This window comes from Mastomys coucha, unplaced genomic scaffold (genome assembly GCF_008632895.1).
Source record: "Mastomys coucha isolate ucsf_1 unplaced genomic scaffold, UCSF_Mcou_1 pScaffold13, whole genome shotgun sequence".
NCBI classification, from domain to species: domain Eukaryota; kingdom Metazoa; phylum Chordata; class Mammalia; order Rodentia; family Muridae; genus Mastomys; species Mastomys coucha.
The window spans coordinates 42,060,322-42,085,608 of record NW_022196895.1 but is presented as its reverse complement, the minus strand read 5'-3'; the positions used below and the strand labels follow the sequence as shown (position 1 = coordinate 42,085,608).

Sequence of the window (25,287 nt, the reverse complement as noted above, 5' to 3'; positions counted from 1 at the left end):
CAAACCTTCCTGCTAATGAGCCTGGTAATCAAATAAGAGATACTATAGCTGGATAATTTAAGTGCTCAAGGCTCCAGAGATTTGCTCTGAGAGTCTAATCTAGAATAAATCTATCTGAGTAATCATTAGCTGAACTGTGAGCCACAGGCCAATAAGAAGTTTGTGCCTGTTAATTTTTGTTATTTTGTTTTTAGCTTTTGAAAATTTTCCAGTACACTAACTTTGAGAAGAATAGGAATTACATCTTATCAACTCAAGATCGCCTTGTGGGAGGATTTGCTAAATGGCCAGACAGTCATCCAGGTAATTACATTTGACACGAATCTAAAGGAGTTTGTGTTTTACTTCTTGAGTAGACCTTCTTCTTCAGAAATTGTATATGATAGAAAATACTGCCACTAATGTTATAGTCAATAATATGTTTGTAAAAGATGATGTCTGGAGTCCAGTGAAATGACTCAGTGGATAAATACATCTGCTGCCGGCCTGGTGACCTGGGCTAAGTTCTCAGTCTAAGGTATGGGCAGTATAAAGGAGGGTAAATTGTTTAGTTCTCAGTCTAAGGTATGGGCAGTGTAAAGGAGGGTAAATTGTTTAGTTCTCAGTCTAAGATATGGGTAGATAAAGGAGGGTAAATTGTTTAGTTCTGTTAGTATGGTTGGTACGTATCTCTCCACATCCCAGTACTTAGCAGTGTTTTATTTCATGTGTGAAAGTAAGGCAGATCTCTGAATGGGTCCTGTCCAAGGAGTTCCTTGGCTGTGTTCTAGTTTGCTTTTCTGTTGCTGTAATATTACTTTGACAAAGGTAACGAGGTTTATTTGGCTTATACAACTAGGCTTATACATTATTGAGAAGTCAGTTAAGGGATACTTGCTTACTGGCTTGTTCTCTGGCTTGCCATTGTCTTATGCTCAAGCTAGCCTTTCTGTACAGCTCAGGATCACCTGCCTAGTGATGTTACTAACCAGAGTGGGCCGAGCCCTCCTACATTCAGCAGAAATCAAGACAGTACCCCACAAACATGCTCACAGGTCAGTTTGAACTAGACAGTTCTGTACCAGAGGTTCTCTCTTCCCAAGTGATTCTCTATTCCCATTGATACAGGACAGTGAGTTCTGAGGGGAACAAGAGAGAATTCTAAGTTTAAAAAAAGTTTCTCAAAACCAAATTCAACAGCACACTAAAACATTGCTCAAGTCTGGCTAGTTGGTGGAATGTTTGCTAGCATGTTGGAGCCCTGGATTTGATCTCTAGCACAACGTAAACCAGATGTGGTGATGCATGCTTGCAGTCCCGTCTTATAAACAGTGAAGGCAGGAGTCTGTACCAGTTATGGGTGTATACTCAAAGGAGCATACGGCACCATACTACAGAGAGCCTTGGGCTGTGCTGTGTATTCTCAGTAGCCAAGACCCCGCCTAGGTGTTCAACAACTGATGAAAGGGCAAATAAAGTAAGGTATATATTCAGTAGACTTTAGTCAGCCATAAAGAATAAAATTATGTTGTTGGCAGAAAATGGAGACCCTCATATTAAGAAAAATGCATCAGGCACAGACAGATACCTTCCCCATTTTCTCTTGTTTGGAATCTTTGACTTCATATAGACACAGATCATTTATTTTCATATGATACTAAAGCAACAGAGACTGTCAGGTTGGAGAGAAAGAACGGTGCACATGAAAATTTCTCCTGCAACTCATATGTACAGTGAACATATACTAACTTAGTTAATAAAAATTTCTCAAATTCTGAATTACAAGTATCCCATGTTGCCTATAAATTTTGGCAGTTAGTTTTTAAAAAAGATGGGTTCTTTACTTTGTAGGCCCCATATAGCCTGGAATTCACTATGTAGCTCAGGATGTCCTCAAACACAGAGATCCAGCTGCCTCTGCTTCCCAAGTGCAGGGATTAAAGGCCACTCACTATTCTGGTTTCAGTTAATTTCTTTAGACAGGTACTTTAATTTATAGGTTCTCATGTTCATTACCTAAAACACAGGAACCAAATAGCTATAGACCATATGACTGCCACCCCCAAATTAGCACCACTCTTTGGTATTCTTCTCCAGCCTTTATTCACCCCATTTTTATTTTACTCGAAGAAAATGAGCCTGTTTGCAGCTTGTCTATAAAAATCATTGTTAAAACTGGGCAGTGGTGGCGCATGCCTTTAATCCCAGCACTTGGGAGGCAGAGGCAGGATTTCTGAGTTTGAGGCCAGCCTGGTCTACAGAGTGAGTTCCAGGACAGCCAAGGATACACAGAGAAACCTTGTCTTGAAAAAAAAAAAACAAAAAACAAAACAAAACAAAACAAATCATTGCTGAAATAATGGAAGCTCTGGTGTATTTGATCACAGTGTTGGAGGATGTGCGCTAAGGCATGGCTCCTGCAGCACTGGAAGAGATCATAGTCCTCGTTATCATGACACTAGGGACTGCTTTTCTGCTCATTTCTATAGAGCTTTTGTGCCTGCAGTGTATACTTGAATAGAAACATAAAGAAGAGGATCATAAAATTTGTATTTTTGCTTAAAGAAATAAATTATACCTGTTTTTATTAAAAACATGTTGTCTTAGAGAAAATGTAGCATCATGCTCAGACAAACCTTGAAAGTCATACACCAAGATATGTTTTCACAAATAAATTTCTCAAGCAAAATAATAGTTTTGAGATTTTTTTGGTATACATAACACATAGCCACATAGCTGTAAATAAGTTTAATGTCTAAGAAATCTGGTGATTATTTTGGTCTTGGCTACCCCCGCCCCCTCTTCATCTGTCAGTCTGTCAGTATTTTACAAATAACAGAAATAAATTCAATCTTTTGAATCCATCTTATATATTTGAAATGCCAATTATTTCAGGTACCATGAAGTTTTATTTTTGTGGGCTATAGGTTTTGAGACAGGATCTCTTGAACCCTCTTGTTCCTCTTGAACCCACTGTGTAGCCAGAGATGATTTTGATTTCTTTATTTTTATATGAGTACACTATAGCTGTCTTAGCATACTAGAAGAGAAGAGAGCATCAGATCCCACTATACATAGATGGTTGTGAACCACCATGTGGGTGCTGGGAATTGAACTCACGACCTTTGGAAGAGCAGTGATTGCTCTTAACCGCTGATCCATCTCTCTAGCCCAATTTTGATTTCTTAATCCTCCTACTCTTACTGTCTAAGTGCTGGCTTCAGTGTGTGGGCCACCACCAGGCCTAGCTTTCCAGTTCTGTGTTTACAGGGAAATTCTTGAAACTTTTTTCTAATGGGATCAGTTGCTAAGTTTCGTTGTTTGTATTTATATGTGTGAGCCTATAGAAAAACCTCTGAGCTGCTGTCTTCCGGATGAGTGCCTTACCTGTGTTAGTAAGAGAAATAGCAGGGCTGGTGAGATGGCTCAGTGGGGAAGAGCACCGACTGCCCCCACATGGTGGCTCACAACCACCCGTAATGAGATCTGATGCCCTCTTCTGGTGTGTCTGAAGACAGCTACAGTGTACTTACATATAATAAATAAATAAATCTTTAAAAAAAAAAAAAAAAAAAGAGAAATAGCAGATGTGACTCAGGGCTTCTGTTACTCTTGTGGAGAATATATCACTGTCTACGGAAGAGGGCATTGGGTTTTAGACTGCTTGGTAGTTTTGCTTTGCTTTGCTCTATTTTAATGATTGGAGGTTTAAAATTAAAAGCAGATCTCTGGCTTTTACAAAACTTCTTTTGAGGAAAAAGTTTCCTATGGAGAAATGTAGATTTTCTACAAGATCCAGTTGATACTATTCTTAGTGTGTTACACCCCTTGCTCTTCACCTCTTTCTTTTAACCTTTATTTTATGGGTATGGATGTTTGCCTGTGTGTATGTGTGTACCACATGCATGCTGTGCCTACAGCTGCCGCAGAAAGGTGGCAGCCCCCCTGGGACTGGAGGTACAGATGGTTATGAGCTATGGATGGTACACCTCAGAGAGAGCAACCAGTGCTCTTAACTGCAGTGTCTCTCCAGTTCTTTCTTTTTCCTTTTTTTTCTTGGAAGTTTGTTGATTTCCAAACAAGGTTAATACTGTTTTGTTCACCTTGTAATTTTAGAGTAACTGTAAGGAATAGGGGGAAATTGTTCTTTTACTCTAAAATTAGAGGAAAGTGAGCCATTTAGCTTATGACAAAGTTAGACTTGTGAAGGTATTCTGAACTTTAATAGCTCTTAGGATCTTAAATGTTGGCCATTTCAAAAATAGAAACACATTCTTGGCTGCTGTGAAATCTCTTTTTTTTTTTTTTGTAGTGTCCTATTACTGCAGAGTTCTGAGCACTTGAGAAGACTATATAAGGTTTTCAGGCAGGCAGAGGTCATGCGTTTTCATGACTACTCAGTAGAGGGTTGTGACTCCCTCTGAGTAGGAGACTGGTAAGGCTAGAGCTCAGGATCGTTACTAGCCACCCAGAAAGTGAGTCTGTGCTGTCTGTCAGGTCAGAAGTGGCACAGCACTCTAGGTGGCCTCTCTGCCTGCTCTGCACACAGGGTTGGTGTCTGTGCAGGATCTGTGGAGACAAAGCTCAGGTGGGCGTACAGGTGCTCCTGCTTGGTTTCAGAAGCTATTTTTGTTTTCATGTTTAGAAAAATTTTTAAGACTCTGGTAAAGGACATACTAAGCATCTAAAAGGCCCTGGAACCACAAGCACCACAAAAACACCACAAAAACAAAATTGGAAATGAAAGAAAAAGTCATTATATGATATAAATACTTTTTTTTCTCTACTTTGTAGTCAGCAGGTATTGCTGTCCAGATCCTTAGAGAACATAGGCAAGAAAATCATATGATGTATTCTTCTAGTAGTAATTTTTATAACAAAATACATGATTTTGATTGACTTTTTAAAATAGTGTTTGAAATTGAGACTAATTCTTTTACAAACTAGCATTTCTCTAATTTTAAATGTAGTGATTTGCTGTAGATACTCTGCACTGTGTCCAAGCGAGAGTGCTAACCATAGCTTCAAATGCCTTTCCAGATGCTTTGCATGCGTACTTCGGGATCTGTGGCCTGTCACTGATGGAGGAGAGTGGAATTTGTAAAGTTCATCCTGCTCTGAATGTAAGCACACGAACTTCTGAGCGCCTCCGAGACCTCCATCAAAGCTGGAAGACCAAGGACTCTAAACAGTGCTCAGACAGTGTCCATATTTCCACTTGACTAACCCTGGGTATTGGGTTTGTAGCATAAGTGTAGCTCAAGGTTAAAAGCCATGTGTAACCAAGTGTGCTCTTCTTTAAAGGGTGGTCTTAAAAGTCAAAAGCTTGTCCTGCTAATACTTCAGGATGTGCTCTTGAACCAGTAACCACTGGATTTCAAGAAAATCCTTGTTGACGTTTAGACATCAACAGGGCTCTGGTATGGTTCTTAAGTGTTTATACTGGGTTTCTGAGATGGTCATGGGGCAGGTTGACAATTTGTTTGTAGGTTATCTTCCTAAAACCCTCTGTACAAGTTCTGGCTTGTAAGATGGACACAAATCTTCAAACCAAGTTTACACTTCATATGGCATTGATAATCTTCAGGTGAACACTTAATGATCACTTAAAAAACCTCTACTGCTGATGGTAAGAAATTTGTTTATTGAATTAAGTTCTGGGATTATTCTTTAAAAATTGACGGTCTCATAATTTTCTTAAAGAATAACATATTTTGTGTTATTCTTAAGGTGTGCCAACTAGACTTGTGTAACTTATGCAAATAAAAAAATTAAAAGATCATATAAGAAAAAAGTAGGCTTAAGTAATACTATAGTTTTTTAAAGGGAGAGTATTACCTAATTGAGGGAGAAGTGATTGAACTGTTTAATTATGAATGAAACAGTTACATGTCTTATTGGACATTCCTTGGGTGAATACCTGTTATGTGTTGTTTTAATCCCAAATCATTGACTGCCATTTGTCTGGGGCAAAGGAAGAAACAATCTTTGCTATCTAGAGAAAAGACATTCAGTGTTTTATTCTTCTGAGAAACTGTAAATTATACTTGTATGGCTATAGCTGAGTTCTTTTTAGTTGCTTAGATTTTTTTTTTTTTTTTTTTTTTTTTTTTTTTTTTGGTGTTTTGTGGCCACTATAGTTAGCTGCTTTATCTCCCATCTACCAGGTTGAGCGTCCTTAATCCAAAATTCAATATTTGGGCCAGGCATAGTGGCACATGCCTTTAGTCCCAGTACTTGGGAGGCAGAAACAGCCAGATCTCTTTGAGATCAAGGCCAGTCTGGTCTACGGAGTGTGTTCCAGGCCAGCAGAGCTATATGATGAGACCCTGTCTCGAACAACAAAACAAAATAATATAATAACAACAACAACAAAAATAATAAAATCCAGTATCTGAAATGCTCCAGAATCTAAATTTTTTAACTGACACAATTGGAAAATTTCACTCTCTAGTGACAGGTCACAGGTAAATTTCAGAGACACTGTAAATAGTGTATAAAACTACTTGAAACTAATGAGTAAAGTGTATGAAATAAATGCATTCCGTATTTAGACCTGGGTCCTATCCATGAGGTAAAATGAGTATGCAAAATCTAAAACAGAATCTAAAATCTGAAACATTACTTTTGGTTCCAGGCATTTTGGATAGTGATACTCAACCTGTGAATACTTTTCTAATGTTTTTAAGTTTGGTAAATCTTTAAATATAAACAGAACTACTGAAGTATACATAGTCATTTATATTTTTATATTTTTGGCTAAGTGGGAGGGAAATACATCCATTTAGAGGGATAAAGTAGGGCTTCACTTACTCATTGTCTTGTTTTATTGTCTTAGTTCTATGAACTAACAACCAAAAGGAGATGGTGTAAAACCTTTGTTAGCAATCAACATGTCACATTAAATCACATCTGTGACTTGGTGACAAGAAGGAAATTTCTTCAGTAGAGGAAAGGGTGTGTTAGTTTTAGTAGTAATAAGACTTGTATTAATCAACAGACATCATTGTAAAAGCTAAATTACTAGTGTCCCTGGATAGATAATAGCATTTTCATATATTCCCTAAATTAAAGATATATGTTTCCTACATAACAGTTCTTCTAAAGGGAAACCCAGCATATGATTAAAAAAATACATCTCTTATCAGCAAGCTTGTCTTTAGACTTGAGTTTGTAGTGCTGGGAGTCTAGCTCGCTGCCTGATGTGCACAAGGCCCTGGGATCCCTGGCTTTGACCCTTGTCCCCCACATGAACAAACCAACCAAATCCTAATTAGAAATGAGCTTTACCAAGAAATGTTATCCTCTCATGAGTTTTTCCAGTTGCTTCTATTTAATCTAAATATTAATCATTCTCGTCTCACACTGTTATCTCCTAGACATCGAGAGCTGAAGTAGCATGTTGAAATGCTATAGGAGTATTTCAAGGCCAGTGCTTTTCCTGAGTTGCCATTAGTTGTTAAAAAGTAAGAAACATGGTTATTGCCAGGAGGTGGTGGCTCACTCCTTAATCCCAGCACGCAGGAGGCAGAGGCAGGTGGATCTCTGAGTTCAAAGACAGCCAAGGCTACACAGAGAAATTTTGTCTCAAACAATAACAAAAAGTAACTACAAAATAAATTTATAACTTAAAAGTAATTTATATTTTCACACTTTTTGAATAATTTACTAGAAAAGGAATATTAATGGCAGAATGATTCTAATATATGTAAGAGATAAGGTTCCATGTGATGGACCAGTGAATGTTCATGTTTCATAGAAACCAACCAAAAAATACTGAGTTGTTATGAAGTATGGAAAAATTGTTTCTAGCTTTTCCTAAATAGTTATGTATAAGGAAAATATTTATTAATAAATTATAAGCAACATATATGATGTTTTCTAGAAGTAGTGGCATAGTAAGAGGAAAAACACGTGGTTCAGATGTACAGCACCATTCGCTCCTCACCAGCCTCCCCTCCTCTTACTGTACTTTCTGAAGAATAGTAGCAAGAAACATTTATTTATCACCTATATTTTTAGGTTTGACCTGCAATATTTGTTTTTATTAGGTTTTAAAATATGTGGTTATAAATAATTAAGTTCAAATATAAATTCTGCTGACCATGGTTTAATTTAAGGAGTGATAGAAGGAGGTTATCTGAAGCTAGATGGTGTGCAGTTTGTCTGTCCATTGAGCAGCATGATCCTGGATCCAGTTCTGCCACTGGTAAGATGAAGTAATAGAGTTTCATTCACTGAGCTGAGTCAGGAATGAATGAGCTAGTATATATGAAAAACACTTTGGATAGAACTTACATCTAGCTGTAGTTTCATGTGGTCATAAAAGTGTATAATCTCTGCTACAGTAGAACTCTCACTCTCAACAGCATTTAAACTCAAGGAAGATGCTGCCAACGGTGTAGGGTTTTTTTTTTTTTTTCCCTAACTATCCCTGTAAGTAACATTAGGAGTAGCAAGTATAGTCATGGCCACTGCAGAACTAGGTGACAGGTGGTCCCCCATGAGCCTCAGAATACAAGTGAAAGAAGAGATGTGCGGAGGCTGTAGGAGAAAGCAGCTGCAGTCTGACGCCTTGCAAATGGGAGCTTTGCAGTGTTCTCACTTCAGAGGACAGTGGGCCAATCCGAAAATAATGACAAACTCAGAAGAGCTCTACAGAATCCTGTCAGTGGGCTGGAGGGAGGCCTGGCCTGATAATATATACCTTTTGAAATTAATGAGGCAAAGCACAGCATTGGGAAGAAATTGGACAGGATAGGCTTGAGACATAGAGAAGAGACAGCTAAAGTAAATGTTGAGAGGAAAGACCTGTAAATTTAGATGCCTACAGGAAATGGAAGGGAGCTAGAAAGATGGAGCCTTTTTCTAGACCAACCCTTCCTTCAAAACAGTGACTTCGCTGGAAGTAAAACGTGAAAGTGCAGTTGGTTCCGGACGGTGAAGTAAGTGGAGCAGCTCCTCACAAACAGGAGCACGGAGACACATGCTAGGCCCCTGGGGCAGCACCCTTGAAAAGGCAGGCAGTGATCCCATGGTCTCAGAAGTGGGGCACGGAGCAAAACAACACAAAGCAGAGAAAGGAGGCGGGAAAGATGGAAAAAAGAGGCATTTAGTCTAAAGCCAAGAAATTCAGAAGCTTCTTGACATGGTAAGGATACTCAGGGAAGTGACCCGTTAGCTAACCTCTTTAAGAGACAGGAGAGACGTGTAGGAGACGTGTAGTGAGAAGGATTGCGGGTTCTTAAACAACTGCTTACAGTTGTCTGAGGAATCTCGCACAAATTAAGAGAGAAAATTTTAGAGAAGAATAGTAATTGATAAAATTTCATACAGAGAATACAACTGCCATAGGGAAATGCAAATGAAAGGCCATTGGCACAGACTTGGAAGATTGAAGAGTCTCAGTGTTGGTCTAATAATTTCAGAAGCTAGAGAAGGGAGCTTGAATCTTAAATTACTACGTAAAAATTTTTTTTCTGTATTTACTTTGTAAAGTTGGTATAATAACAATGATTTGAAAAACACACTAAAGATTGTGTGAAAAAGGAAATTTTAGGTAAGTCTGGCTTGCTACTGTTTCCAGAGACCAGGGCCACAGCTCTTTCAGTAGTTTTTGCCATTCCTTCATGAAGGCCTGAATTTGATTTGCAGCACTCACGCAAAAACCTGGTCTTGATGTTGAACACTTGTTCCCAGCTCAGAGAAGGCAGAGAGAGGCAGATTGCTGGAGCGTGTTGATTAGCCAGCCCAGCCTAACTGATGAGCTTCAAATCCCCCTGATGGCCTGTCTAGAAAGTAAGGTGGGGCAGATGAGCTGTTTCAGTTAGTGGGGTTCTTGCTATCCAAGCCTGGCCACCTGAATTTGATTTCCTAGAACCCGTGTAAAGTGGAGGGAGGAAACCAACTCCACAGAGTTGTCCTATGACTTCCAGATGCACGCCTATGGCATGTGTGCCCCACACAAATAATACATTTTAACCCAGTGTGAAAAACTGAAGAGCAACTGAGGCTGACCTCAGGCCTCCACACATCTGCAAATACATGCATAAGTATCAATACAAGTTATTCAGTAACTTGTTAGGCCCACAACTCAGTAGCACTTGAAAGGAAGAATTAAAATCATGGCTCATTTGAGTTTATGTTAGGAGTGCAAGGATAATCTAATTTCAGACAATTGTAATATGGTGTTAAAAGACATTTGATTTGATAGAATTAAGCACTCTTATTAGAAACTGACATATAATTCACTGGCATGACAACTCTTCCCTAGAGGCAAGCTTCTTGCCATTGAAACCAAAGAGCCTTTCTGACAAGCCAGGCTATGCTCACTGTCTCCTTTACTACCTAACACCATACTAGAGCTTTTCACCAAGGAAGTTAGAGCAAAGACACGAGTCAGGAAGAGTTCAGACTTGGCAAAGAGGATCATCTACTTGAAAAAACAGACCCTAAAGGAAGCTAAGTAGCTGCAGTAGTTAACATGCAGGCAGCAGTAGGATCTAGCAGACCTGGGTGTAGGCCCTTCATTCCCACAGTTTCAGACTGGGGTAAGTGTCGTCAGAAATCTCCCTCTTTCAGCAACTTCCTCCCTGCCCAAAAGTAAATGCTATCAGGACTGGCTTGATCAGGACTGGCTAGGGCCACCTGTTTGTGTACAACGTGTGCTCTGTACAAGTGCAGCCATGTGGAATACACTGGGTTCTCCTTGGTTTCTTTGCCCTAGAAGAGAACACAAGGGCTCTCTGGTGCTGGTAGTGTTTGTTTTGATCTAGGTGCTGGTTACATGGGTGCGTTCTACATTTTCTGAGTATTTACCAAGCTGTTCAATCAGTCATGCTTTGTGTACTGTTCTGTATTGTAAATACAATTCAATAAAAATGTCTAGTTTAAAAAGACTTCATCTATCTGTCTATCTACATTCATATCTATCTACCTAAACAGTTTCGAAGACAAACTGCAAGATCTCTCTTTGTGATTACTGAAACAGAAAGACTCGTGTATGAACTCAATAAAACATGTCTGAAAAACCTACATGAGAAAATCCAGTTTTGGACAAAGAAAACTCCTGGGACATAAAATAGACTCAAACAGGGATGTGCCTTATTGTTAGTAGAACGATAACATCAAAGCAGTTTTCTTCTTGGGTTAGTTTGTAAAATTACTACCACTGCAACAAATAATATACTTGTTCTCATTTAAGACAACATATTAGAATAGGCATTAAAACTGAAAAAGTGAGATGAAACCAGCCCCACTAGACACTGAGTATGTTGGAAAAGCTATCAGAATTAAATCCATGCACACTTTGCTAGACAATTCCATATCTACAAATGTAGGTTAAGCATACAAATAGATGATGTTATATCCCAAGGATCTTCTGATGTATTTGCAAGTCATAGGAAAAAGATGCTGTTTATGTTACATTGATATACTGTGATACTATACAAGTAACAAGAAAGACACAATGGTGTTTGTAATATACTGCTAAATGAACTAAAAGTTTGGTATTGAAAAATAATCCAATAAAACAAGGGAAATGAAGTGTTAGAGAGAGTCTTTGCAGCGCATAGAATACAATAAAGGCAACTTCTGAATTCAGTATGAGAGAGAACTTTTAGCTAAGTACGTTGCAATGTCCTCTGTAATTATTCACATATTTCCAAGTTCTTAAAGCATTAGCTGTCTTGAACCTTTGCATGTTGCACTATATGCCAAAATGACATATATTCTGTAATGTTTTGTATATTCAGTGATACAGACATCTTAATATGTGTATTTTAACAATTGTTTGAGTATTGCCTAAGTTACTATTGGTGCCTTGATTTTCCCAGTTACAAACATGTTGCTGTAAGATTCCTTAAAATATACTACTGCCTATTTGTGTAGAGAAGGCAAGGTAGGGGTGGAATTGGTTCTTGATCTGTCAGTAAAGATACCATGGGCCAATTGCTGGGTGGAAGGATAGGTGGGACTTCTGGATCCCTGCAGGGAAGCTAAGAGACACAGGAGAGAGAGGAAAGGAGATCTGGAGCAGAACAGCCATGAGCTGCTTCTCCACGTGGGAGGTTGGGCTGTTGAGCTGGGACTGGAAACTAATTAAATATGTGTGTGTGTTTCATCCATGGATCGGAGAGAACCTGGGTAGAGGCTAGTGACATGCCCATCCTGGAGCTTAGACAGGGTAGCAGAGCTATATACAACGTATATCCGGGCTTATTCACAGTTTGATGACACCACCATTATCAAAACTTTCAGCACAGACACAACAAATAGTACGTGTTGATTAAATGACTTAAGAAATGAGAGAATATTTGAGCACTGCAAAGTACAGTGCAGCATTAGAATGGTGTGAGGCAGGAATAAACCTTCCTGAGTTCCTACAGAGCTGGAGGAGAAGCCAGGCTGCAACGTGGGACAGGTTACCGGGCTGCAGACCTGCCTCTGGGTGTCATTTAGATTAAGTAGGGCAGTGTTTAAATGCATTCTTTGTTTTTTAGAATTAGCTCATTCCCCCCCCCACCCCACCCCCGTCAGTTAAGATGTCTGTTGTCAACAGATTGCATCTTCAGAGTAAACGAATGGGCCTAAGTTGACGAGTGAAAGTTCATTAACAGAAGCAATGATGTGTTAGTAATACTTAAGTTATCAGTGGATGCTGACGCTTTTAGGAGAAATGATGATGGGGAAGTTAAAAGTGTAAGGCTTCCGCTACTACCACCTGAGCCCACTTAGTATCTCTAGAAGATGCTGGGAGCAATCAGAAGTGGCGTGCCTTCTGACAGCATGCAATTCTTTACCAAAAGTATTGGGACTAGACCCAGTCACTTCTGGATTCAACCACCAGGCCTAACAAGTAAATTGGGAACGAATATAATGATAGCACAAAGAAGCAGGGGACCATTTCCAGAAAGTGAGGCATCCAAGGACAGGTCTGGTATTTAGCAAGTTTTTGGCATAAGGAAAGTGGAGAAGGACAAAGCATCATTTCTAGAGTGAAGGAAAAGTGAGATGTAGCCGTCAAAACAATGCATGGACTCAGGGTTCTTAGTCAAACAAACTTCAGATATTTTGAGATGCTTATGAAAATCCAGATATATGCTAGTCATTAGAGAAAATTAAAGAGTTATTTGGCCCTATGATAATGGCTGTATTGTATCAAAGAAATTCTCTTTTAAAAACTTTTGAATATGGAATTGATGTGAACTCCCCACCAACAGGGTTTCTCTCTGTAGCCCTGGCTAACCTTTAACTCTCTTTGTTGACCAGATTAGCCTCAAACTCAGAGATCTGCCTTTCTCTGCCTCCCCCAAGAGCTTCATGTTTTAAAAGAGTACAGTGGAATCTCCACTTTTCCTAAGACAGAGTAGTGAAGACTGGGTTTATTTTCTTCAAGAAAACATTAAAACTTTAGTGAAATCTATGGGCTGGTAGCTATCAAGACATTAAATATCAGGCAATGGGAAGTGGGCCCTGTGAGACAGAAAAATGAGATGAGCAATTTCCTTTCTTGCTCCTTTGAGTCTTCCTAAACCATCACATAGGAGACTCAGGCAAAGAAGGAAGATCTGCCTGCCTCTGTCTCCTAAGTGCTGGAGGTAAAGGTCTGGACCACCATCACCGGGCCTAACAGTTATATTCTTCTTATAATGCTTATACCTAGAAGAAAGACTAAACACGTTGAATGTAGACATGGAAAATGTGGACTCAGCTTTTACATAGGAAAAAGTGAGATGAGACAGTATTGGCAGTAAGACATTACAGAAAAACTCAGTGAGCTTGAAGACAACAGCGGAAGCTTATACAAGATGAAATGCAAAGAGACATAATTTTGAAAATGAAAATGCCATCCATGGACTGTGAGGCAGTGTTCAGGATCTAAATGTCATGACTTGGAGACTCAGAGGCTAAGAGAGCATTAATAAAAACCCAAAATGGTAACATGTTTCCAAATTTGATTTTTTTTTAAAAAAAAGTGTAAATCTATAGCTTCAAGAAACAAATTGCTTAAGGTCAGTAAATAGAAAAAAATAACTCTGCACAGAGCAGAGGTATATGGCCTAAGAGTTCTCATAAGAAGTTATGCAGGACTGGAGAACACCAGCATCCTCAGTCTTGGGAGAGGCTGACAGCGTAAAGGTCTAAACTCAATGCAATGACTTAAAGGCCACCCCTAGAGTCCCCTGTCTCTATTTCCCATGTTACCTACATTCTACTGTCCCCATCCTGTAAGGCATCACTTTCCATCTGGGTTCCTTATAGCTCTGGGCCTCTACAGGAGCTAAGCTGAATACACAAAACTGGGAAATTTGAAGATCTCTCACAGATTGTATTTGAGGTCCACATCAGAGAATCTATAACTGGGATATAGTCTCACTCAAAAGGTCCGGGTCCTCTTCTGTTACGTAGCTAATTGGCATGGCATTGAGCTACCTTCTAAATGTTTTAACCCATAGATAACCACTCTTAGCCTTAGTCAGAGAAGCTTCTGCCATGAATGCAGAGACTTCAGACTGTATAGTATGCTGAGACTAATACAAGACATTTTTACTACCCACGATAAGTCTCAGGGATTGTTGCAGAAGGGGGTGAAAAGAATGCACAATTCAGGAGACAGGGAGAAGAGCTACAAAATGTCATCCTCTTGGCAGTATACAACCACACAACCACAAATCCAGAGCTTCCCAGGGCCTGCAAAAGAATGCCCCCATCACCACCAGTCAGATATGGATGGAAGGTGGCTCAGGAGATCCTGTCCCTCAGTGCTGAACCTTTTTTTTTTAAGATTATTTATGTGTATGAGTACACTGTAGTTGTACAGATGGCCATGAGGGACTGGGAATTGAACTCAGGACCTCTGCTGGCCCTGCTTGCTCCAGCATAATTCACTCTAGCTGTCTTCAGATGCACCAGAAGAGGGCGTCCAATCTCTTTATGGGTGGTTGTAAGGCACCATGTGGTTGCTGGGATCCAAACTCAGGACCTTTGGAAGAGCAGTCAGTGCTCTTACTTGCTGAGCCATCTCGCCAATCCCACTGAACCATTTCTTATGGGTAGGTCAGGGAGAGGGAGTTGTTGCCTTTAGTTCTCATTTGTAACCTTACCAGGCTCCAACCCAGTGGTCACAAGTAGATGGTCCACAAAACCAAACCTAACGTCATGAATCTGGAAAAGAGTAGGAGTAGGAGGGATAGTAAGATGAGGAAAATACGAGAGCGGGGGACAACCAAGATACATGTATATGTGTATGAAATTGTCAACTAAATCTTTTTAAAGGAAGGGCTTCTAAATGTCAGGTGTAGCAGACATAGGTAGACAGGCGAGTTTCTGGAAGCACTGTTAAGTCTTTTGAAACATATTTAGAATCTCATCATAGGATGCAATTCAGCCTTGGTCCTAATTGCTACAGTTCGCCATTGCACACAAGCGTGTACCAACGTGACTTAAGAGTCCCTTTTACTTGGAAAGCTCACTCCAGTCTATTAAAATGAGGTTTTATGTAAGTCAGGGGATTGCAGACTGGATTCTAGCTTCTGAATGTTTAATACAGTATTTATGGGAGACAATAACGCTTCTGTGCTTATAAATATATAATAGCGTAATGGAAGCTCTCCGTTAACTGTTCCTGGTCTGTAGAGTACATAGCTAGGATGCGGGGTGAAGGATGGCTGAGAGATGGGCATTGAAAGCAAATGTCTTTTCCTCTGGTTCTTTTTGTAATGCCATGTCTCGACAATTATTTTACTATTGTCTGAACATAGGGCAGAAAACTGACTTCAGAAGGCTGACTTCAAACTTGCTAGGCACCCTGAGGATGATCTTGAATTTCTGATCCTCTTGCCTGCACCTCTCAAGTGATGGAATTACAAGTGTGAGTCACCACACCCCAGTTTGTGATGCCAGGAACTGATTGTGAGGCTGGGGCTTCATGAATGCTAGGCAAATATTCTCTCAACTACCCTGTACCTCCAGCTCTTGGGGACCTTTTTAAAACATGATTGTCTTAGTTATGAATAGAGCATCAATGAATATGATGAGCAAGTATCTCTAGTAGGATGCAGAGCTTTCTGGAGTATGTGCATGTGATAGCTAGTCTTAGTTTTCAACTTGACTCTATCTGGAATGAATTACAACCCAGAAATGGCATACCTGTGAGAAAGGTTTTGTTTGGTTTGAAGAGGAGAGTCCACTTCTAATCTGGACCTTTGAGATGGGAAGACACAAATCTTTGATTCAGATCTTGAGGTAGGACACACCATTAACCTGGGCAGCACCTTCTGCTGGATGCCTATGTAAGAACATCGAAGAAGGAAGCATTTGTTCTTTACCTGCTTGCTCTCACCGTGCCTACAAGTCCACTCCTTCCTTGCATCAGCATCTACTGAAAGCCAGCTGAGGGGGCTGGAGAGATGGCTCAGCGGTTAAGAGCACTGACTGCTCTTCTGAAGGTCCTGAGTTCAAATCCCAGCAACCACATGGTGGCTCACAACCGTCCGTAATGAGATCTGACACCCTCTTCTGGAGTGTCTGAAGATACAGTGTACATACATATAATAAGTAGATAAATCTTTAAAAAGAAAAAGAAAAGAAAAGAAAACCAGTTGAGACATCCAGCTCCTGGGACTGAACAACTTATGGATTCTTGGGATTTTTCTGTTCTGTTGGCTTACCTGGATGTCGTTACCTGTAAGTCGTTTTGAAAAATTCGGATCTATCTATCTATCTATCTATCTATCTATCTATCTATCTATCTATCTATCCATCCATCCATAGAGAGACTCATTGTATAAGTTCTGTTTCTCTAGAGAACCCTAATACAATGCCCAAGAGTGGTTTAGCTGAAATAAATCAATTTTCAGCTTCCTGCAGAACTGCTACACTGGTCCCTATAGTGTTTGTACCAGTTTGCACGCTCACTAGAAATGAATTCCACTTTCTCCATATTCTTGCCAGTGTGTGCTGTCATCTGTTTTATTGATCTTGTCTATTCTGACTGGGGTAAGATGAAGTAGTTTTGACTTCCATTTTTGTAATGTATGCCCAATTATCAATCACTCATTCTCTTCGAAGATATAAAGAAGTCATCCTGGACCCTTGCCTATCTATCTTAAAAGTCATGTTTTTTTTTTTTAATCTTAGCTCTTTTTTTTTAGCTCATGAATTATTAATATAGTTCTACATACTACCTTTTTAATCTTCATCTGTTTGCTGGAGTCAGTCTACTATGTTGGGGAATCTGAAAGAGAAAAAAAATATTAAAAACCAACTTCCCTGGGCTGGAGGGCTGGCTCATCTCTTAGGAGCACTAGCTGCTTCTAAGAACAGGACTCCCGTTCCATCCCCAGCACCCGCCTGGTGGTTCACAATGGTCTATAACTCCAGTTCTAAGAGATCCAATGCCCTCTTGGCATTGGAGATCACCACACACAAGCAATGTGCAGGAATCCAAGAAAGGAAAAGTATGCGTGTAAATTTTAGGCTGGATATAGTCGAAGCTCTTGGGGGGAAGAGGCAGGGGGAACTCTGAATTCAAGGCCAGTCTGGTCCTACACAGACCCATGCTAGCCAAAGCTACATATCAAGACCTTGTCTCAAAATAACAACAGCAAAATTTTGCCCCTGACTGCTCAACAGTTAGTTGTATAATTTACCAACAACTTGCGGCCCGTGAGGCCACTCAGGTGCTAAATAAAGGCTAGCAGGTAGAGTTTCTGGTGCTGACAGAAGTGTCTGTGATGGGAAGAATATCACCTTACTTGGGTTATGTGGTGTGCACCTGCCTTGGAGAGAAGGGGAACGCAGAGGGTATGAGGCCGTGATAGCTAGCTGTTCTCATTCCTCAGAAAATGACGTGGGAAATGGAAGATTAACTCCTATCACTGTAGAGGGGATTTACAAGGAACGAACAACTGACTTGGAGCCTTCATGTTGGAAATTTGCTTTTCTAATGTGATGACCTAACATCAGAGAAAGAAAAAGCCCCTTGTTGGCAAAGTGGGCATTGCCCAGTACCTGGAACTAAGAGCTAAAGAGAATATGACTTCCTAAATCTCACTGAGAGCGAAGGAGTTCAAAGAAGGAGTCTTCCAGATCTGGCTCATATATAAAGAAGGAGGAGGAGGAGGGAGGGGAGAAAAAGAAGGAAGGAAGGAAGAAGAAAGGAGGCAGGGGGACCACGCCTTGTCTTAATATCAAAGGATGTGAGAAAGAGCATTCCTCTCCATTGACTTCATTTGCTAATCAGTCCTAAGGCCATCAGCAGAAAATGCAGGATTATGTCCACTCTTCCAGGGGTACCAATGTGTTTTACAGCCTGGAAAATCCTGCACAAACCTCTCTTCACCATTCAGAGTTCAGAGTTAGCCAAATTACTTGGACCGTGAGTTTGCTACTCATGTATATCAAAGCCCTTTCATGTTCTCACAAAAAAACCGGACCACTGAGTGTAAGATGAATGCCCTGCCAAGAAAACTGGCCTTCGTGTAGTCCCCCTACTGGTACCAAGTAACTTTCAAAAAGCCTTGAGGCTCTGAAAACCCAGCAGCTGCAGAGCCCCTATTGAACTAAACCTTTTTTTTCCCTTAGTGAGAACTATTAGGCACTTCAGACTTAGACTTTGCCCTGAGGCTGAGTAACTCTCTACTCTAGTGAAGTGCCCCCACACACTCCATACCCTTACCTAGTTGATGCTGTTTTGCTGCTAGAACTCCACTTGGCTCATAGTTGTCACTCTCCTGCATCAGACGGCCTTGCACAGGAAACAGTCCATCTCTGTTTCAGATTTCTAGCTCTTACAGTGCAGAAGTTCAGTTTAACCTTTGTTGAATTGTGTGGAGTTGAATTCATCTAAGCAGCTTTCCCACCCAACCTCTAAAGGCTCTGGGAGTGGTTAAACAACCACACCCGGCAACGCCCCCCACTTAGTGACCTTTAGCAAGCAATTCCCCATCCAGATCACAGGACTGTGTAACACAGGAATCATAAACTCATTGCCACCTGGATCAGCAGGAACAATAAAAGCCAGTATGTGCTCGGCTATAAAGTGGCCAACACATTACAGAGGTGAGGGCAGCGATTCAAGGACTTCATGAAGACGAGAATACCACAGCAGCTAGCCCAGGAAACTCACAGACTTCACACTGAGCTTTGAAAAAACATCCAGAACCATTTTTAGGTTGCTTGGATTCATAGAAAAGCTGCAAATGCAATAGAGCCCTACCTAACATGTCCACTAGCTTCCTAGTATAAACATCTTGCTTTAGTTTGGTTTGGTTATTTGTTATTATAGCTAATGGATCAATATTGCTGCATCGTGGTTAACTATATACAGATTTCCTTAGGATTTTCTCGGTGGCTGTCTGGTTCTAGGACATCTTCCAGGATGCTACGTTACATTTCATTATCATGCCCTCTCTCTCTCTCTCTCTTCTTTTTTAAAGATATATTTATTTATTATATGTAAGTATACTGTAGCTGTCTTCAGACATCCCAGAAGAGGGCATCAGATCTCATTACAGATGGTTGTGAGCCACCATGTGGTTGTTGGGAATTGAACTCAGGATCTTCAGAGGAGCAGTCAGTGTTCTTAACTGCTGAACCATCTCTTCAGCCCCATCATGTCCTCTTAACTGTGACAGTTCTGAGGCTTTGCTTGTCCTTGATGACTGGCAGTTTTAAGGATAGTCATGTACTTTGTGGAATGTTCCCCAACTAGGATTTGCCTGATTTTTTTTAAATCACACAGTTAGACAGGAATTAAACATTTGGGGAAGAAAATGGTAAGAGGAAAAGGACTCCCCATCCCCCGCTCCAACTCCCCCGACCCACGAACACACACACACACACACACACACACACACACACACACACACACACACACACATCTTTGAAAAGTTCCTCTTATCCTTCCAGCCCTCATCTCCACAAGTACAGTAAATGTATTGACAGTGCCTGGTAGGGTCAAGGAAAACTGCGGTTATTTTCTGTTCATTACAGGAGGTTGGTCTCGCCCAACTGGATAGCAGCAAGAGATTCCTTAGAACTAACCCCCGCTGGAGGGCTGACCTTAGACTCCCAGGGCAGAGACTCCCTGAGACTTGAAAGTGAACAGAAATGAAGGAAGGTCCCATCAAAGCAACAGGCCTCCACACAGAAGTCAAAACAATGCAGGGAGCAGACTGGCAGCGGGTAATCCTGTGAGACAGTTGAAAGAAAGGCGGAGTGCTGGTGATAAAAGTGTAACCACAGTTCAAGGCACCTGGCACTGAAGCACACCCAGCCTAGCTCAGCTTGAAACACAAAGGCAGAAAAGTCAGGTGTTTACAGATACAGGCCAAGGCAGCAGGAGCTGCCTGAGACTGGTCTGCCAGGAGACTGAGGACCACTCTTTCGTCTCTCCTCTCCTTCAGAGCTCTATTGCTTGATCCTCTGGCCCTCTTAGAAGGGCAAATTCCTGCCTTGTGGAGTTCTGTGGGATCTAATGGGATGATACAAGTAAGCATTGGCACAGGGGCCCTGCCCAGAGTGTCAACATATACTAATCACTGTCATTGTGCCTGTGGAAAATGGCTATAGAGCTTACTTGGAGGCATACTACAGTCCAAACCCAAAGGCTCATAAGGCCTCTAAACAAACTATCTGCAGAAACGTTTTCAGATTCCAAGCCAGCCACTTAGAAGCTGAGACAGGAAGGTTGAAAGTTCAAGGTCAGCCTGGGCAACTTAGGCCATTAAGAAAAGAGGTACCATATCTCTATCTATCTATCTATCTATCTATCTATCTATCTATCTATCTATCTATCCATCCTATCTATCTATCCATCCTATCTATCTATCCATCCTATCTATCTATCTATCTATCTATCTATCTATCTATCTATCTATCCATCCATCCTATCTATCCATTCTATCTATCTATCTATCTATCTATCCATCCATCCATCCATCCATCCATCCATCCATCCATCCATCTATCTATCTATCTATCTATCTATCTATCCATCCATCCATCTATCCATCCATCCTTCTTTCTATCTATCTATCTATCTATCTATCTATCTATCTATCTATCTATCTATCTATCTATCTATCCCAATGGTAGAGTGCCTGCCAGCATGGTTGTCTCAATTTCCAGCATTTTTAAAAATGACTGTCCCTTTACTATACCTGCAAAACTTACAGCCATTGATTTTTGCTCCCATATGCTTTAAAATTGGAATCACAGCCCAACATCAGTTAAGCAGTCTAGGGTCATGAAACACACATAGCCTTTATTGGTCTAGTGAATGTGGACTCCAGCTTTGGAGCACATCATCCATCATTATGACCTGCCACTCAAACCAACACCAACCTTTCCCCCTCTCAGAGACTCTGGTAGGCACGAGAGCCATGCAGATGTGTAAAGCTGCATCTCAGGCTGCATGGAACTCTTCGCTGAGAAATATCATGTGTTAAGCTCTGTGCCTGGCTCTGTGCCTCTAGTGAAGGTGATATGAAACCACGGCAGAGATTTTTTTTTTCCTCTTCGTACACCAATTCCATTTGCACTCCAACTGCCACATCATGGGTGACACAGGTGTGAAGAGCACCAGCAGAGAGGACTCATTGTCACTCTGAATTCTTAGCATGGATTAGCTCAATCCTTGGAATAATCTTTGGGTTGATATTATACCCATTTAGAAAGAATAGAGTGAGATACAGAGAAGTTAATATGTTATTAAAAGATAAACAAGAGTTGGGCAGTGGTGGCACACGCCTTTAATCCCAGCACTTGGGAGGCAGAGGCAGGCAGATTTCTGAGTTCAAGGCCAGCCTGATCTACAGAGTGAGTTCCAGGACAGCCAGGACTACACAGAGAAACCCTGTTTTGAACCGCCCCCCTCCCAAAAAAAAAAGACAAACAAGATAGCTAAGCAAGTAAAAAGGCACTTGCTGTTAAGCCTTGATCCACAGAATCTGTATGGTAGGAATACTGGTGCCCACAGAGTCCTCTGACTTCTTCCAAACTCTCTGACTCTCTGTCTCACACACACATACACACACACACACACACACACACACACACACACACACACGTTTTAAAATTAGAGTATTTTATTTATGCACATGAGTGTTTTGCCTGCATGTATGTATGTATGTATGTATGTATGTATTCATGTATGTATGCATGTATGTATACGAGATGGCTGGTGTCTGAAGATGTCAAAAGAAGGAGTCAGTTCCATGTGGGAGCAGAGAATCAAGTCCAGGTCCTCTGCAGGAACAACAAATGCTCTTAAGTGATGAGCCCCCAATAACATTTTTATCAGTTAAATGGCTGTTAGGTGACTCATTAGGGTCTGTGTTTAGCTGTACTTAACAGAAGACATGGTTTAAATAAATTCTTGAATGAAAGAAGTAGGAGGCGGGTAATTAAAGAGTTCCAGTAGCAGCTCCACTCTTTTGCCCCTCGGGTCCTCTCTTGTGGGGTCATTTCAGTGCGTACCTTCCAGCCCCAGGTTCTGCTCAGCAATTCAGGACGGTGATACTCTGTGCTTCTTCCAGAAGCCACTAAACACCGGATCTTGTCATCCATGGGCAAACCCTTCTGCAAAGAAGGCTGCCAAACATATCTGTATTTTTGTTTTGGGCTGTTCACATTTCTCTGGATCCTGTGACAAGGAAGGAGGAACCATGTATCATAAATGACAGTTGTCAGACTGGGCTTGTGCTGTCGGTGGCAGGTGAAGACAGAGCTGCATGGCCGTCTCTGGTAACCATCTGCACTAGTCATTTAGGAAATGCAGGAAAGGTGGGTTGAACAATTAAAGAATTAGAATCGGATAAAGGCGTCCAGGCTTGGCTTAGACAGAAATTATTTAGAATTAAGGAAATCCTTTAACTTCACAGTGTGTAAGCAGTTTCTGAGACAATCAAGAGGAAAGAAAACTGGTAGTTCCTTTTTTTTTACTCTAAAATTTTAATTGGAAGATTTTTTTCCTCCTGAGGAATTATTTTCAGATTCTTTTAAAAATCATTTCTTTTTCCTGAGATTATCTGTATTTATTTTATTTTACTTTACTATTTTTTATTTTTATTTTTTGGTTTTTCGAGACAGGGTTTCTTTGTGTTGTCCTGGCTGTCCTGGAACTCACTCTGTAGACCAGGCTGGCCTCGAATTCAGAAATCCACCAGCACTGCCTCCCAAGTGCTGGGATTAAAGGTGTGAACCACCACCACCCGGCTTCAGATTTTTTTTTTTCCAAGAAGAAATGTTCAGCATTAAGCCTTAGTTTGTCTTTTAGGAAAAGAAAGGGAATATTCGAATTTGATATTTAGAGGTTTTCCTAACTGAAGTAGGCTAAAACTTTCTTCTTGACCTCAGTTATAAAGTTGATAACATTCATTTAGTCCTTGAATAGAACTTTCTTGGGACTTAGCAGGTGTTGAAAACCGTCTTCTCCTCCTCCTCCTCCTCCTCCTCCTCCTCCTCCTCCTCCTCCTCCTCTTCCTCCTTCTTCTTCTTGTTAAGATTTATTTATTTATATGTAAGTATACTGTAGCTGTCTTCAGACACACCAGAAGAGGGCATCAGATCTCATTACTGATGCTTGTGAGCCACCATGTGGTTGCTGGGACTTGAACTCAGGACCTACGGAAGAGCAGCAGTCCATGCTCTTAACCACTGAACCATCTCACCAGCCCTGAATACATTATTCTTTATAGCCATTTTTGTTTTGTTGTTAGCAAAGCAATGGGGTAACTTGCAAGAAATGTTTAAAAGTTTATTGCTGAATGAGTCCCTCTATGACTGAATGTGTGGTGTGTTCTCTTTAATACACCTTAGCCAAATATGTCTTAACAGTACATTAAGAAATAAGACTTAAAACCCCTTTGGGATGATATGAAATACAAATGCTTCAAATAAGTGTGAATTACATGGAACAAGACATATTATGAATGTTTATATGTTGCAAGAGAAATATTAACAAAAATCCCTTTTTGAGTGTAAACATCATACTGCAAAATGACTTTCTGAAACACAGAGCTTTCCCAACAGGCTGGTGCAGCTCTAAAATAATCTCATTTATGGGAAGGTAGTCCTATAGCTTCTCTAAGGAAATATTCATCAATATTGCCACCGTGTTCCAGAAATGCCTTGGGAGGAAAATTGCAATAGACTTAGTCGAAGTGGAAACTGTAGCGGAACATTTCCCTCGATAGAATTCAAAGCTATGCATGTGTCAGCAAATGAAGAGCTATAACTTCCAATACAAAGCCAGGGCTGTGGTTAGGATGCTGTGAATCATGCTCAGTATCTTACCAATTCTATCTTCTGACATCTGGCAGGCCATGCAGATGGTGGCATCATCATCTTTTATCTGCAGAGTGTATCCCTCACACCCATGCCTGAGGGAGGAGCCGAGAGTACTTGGGGCTGCAGCAGTCCAGCTGGAGAGCTGGGCAGGTGCTGTGGCATTATGGGCACGGGTCAAATGAATGACGTAGTCCATAGGAGACAGTATATTCAGGTAAAGCAGAGCCCATGAGAAAGCATCAAGAACAGCGAAACCCAGGACGGAAATTGTTCTGTGCCAAGGGAGTAAAGGTGGTTTCCTAAAATTAATTCTTAGTTTGTAGGAGAGGTGCTTTGTCTACATCCATGGATGGTACATACCCACAGAGGTCAGAGGAAGGGCGAGGATCCGCTGGAACTAGAGTTACAGACAGTTGCGAGCTGCCATGTGGGTGCTGGGAATGGAGCCCGAGTCTTCTGGAAGAGCAGCCGATGCTCTTAACACCGACTGAGCCATCTCTCCAATCTGAGTAATTGTAGCTTTTTTAGGAGGTAGAAAACACATCAATAAATACAATTCTCAACATGCTTTCCTTTTTATGTCCCTTGATAGCATTCAGAGAAAAAATGGCTTAAAAACATACATACATACATGCATACATACATACATTCATACAACATACAGATAGACACACAGACACATCACACAGACAACTCTCTCTCTCTCTCTCTCTCTCTCTCTCTCTCTCTCTGTGTGTGTGTGTGTGTGTGTGTATATCTCCAGGGCTTATGAAATGGCTTAGAAAGTTAAGGCAAAGCCTTAACTCGAGCTTGGTTCCTTGGTACCCACATGGTGCAGGAGAAAACTGATAGCACAAGCTTGCACTCTGACCTCCACACATGCACTGTAGCGTGTATGTGACCCCACAAAAACACGCTAAGTGAATGTAATAAAATATTTCAGAGAGTCTTAAAAATGTATACTTTACCCCCAACATACACACACCACACACACGCCCCCCCAACAAAACATCC

The 25,287-nt window shown here is 40.8% G+C and overlaps 1 protein-coding gene and 1 long non-coding RNA gene across 3 annotated transcripts in view; one reads left to right on the top strand and one right to left on the bottom strand.

Annotated features, from left to right (window-relative positions):
* Nucleotides 1-10,877, top strand: part of Pggt1b (protein geranylgeranyltransferase type I subunit beta) — a 48,307-nt gene extending 37,430 nt beyond the window's left edge. For both annotated transcript variants that reach the window (XM_031365628.1, XM_031365629.1), the window contains 2 exons: nt 195-303; nt 5,020-10,877. In XM_031365628.1, coding sequence (XP_031221488.1) covers nt 195-303; nt 5,020-5,201 — 291 coding nt within the window. In that variant the 3' untranslated portion in view covers nt 5,202-10,877. The remainder of the gene's footprint in view (nt 1-194; nt 304-5,019) is intronic.
* Nucleotides 10,878-15,053: 4,176 nt separating this feature from the next.
* Nucleotides 15,054-18,825, bottom strand: LOC116087623. The gene is made up of 4 exons (XR_004117517.1): nt 18,659-18,825; nt 17,166-17,215; nt 16,129-16,267; nt 15,054-15,144 (listed from the first exon to the last, which is right to left on the bottom strand). It is a non-coding gene; the product is annotated as an uncharacterized LOC116087623 (long non-coding RNA).
* Between the last annotated feature and the right edge of the window lie 6,462 nt (nt 18,826-25,287).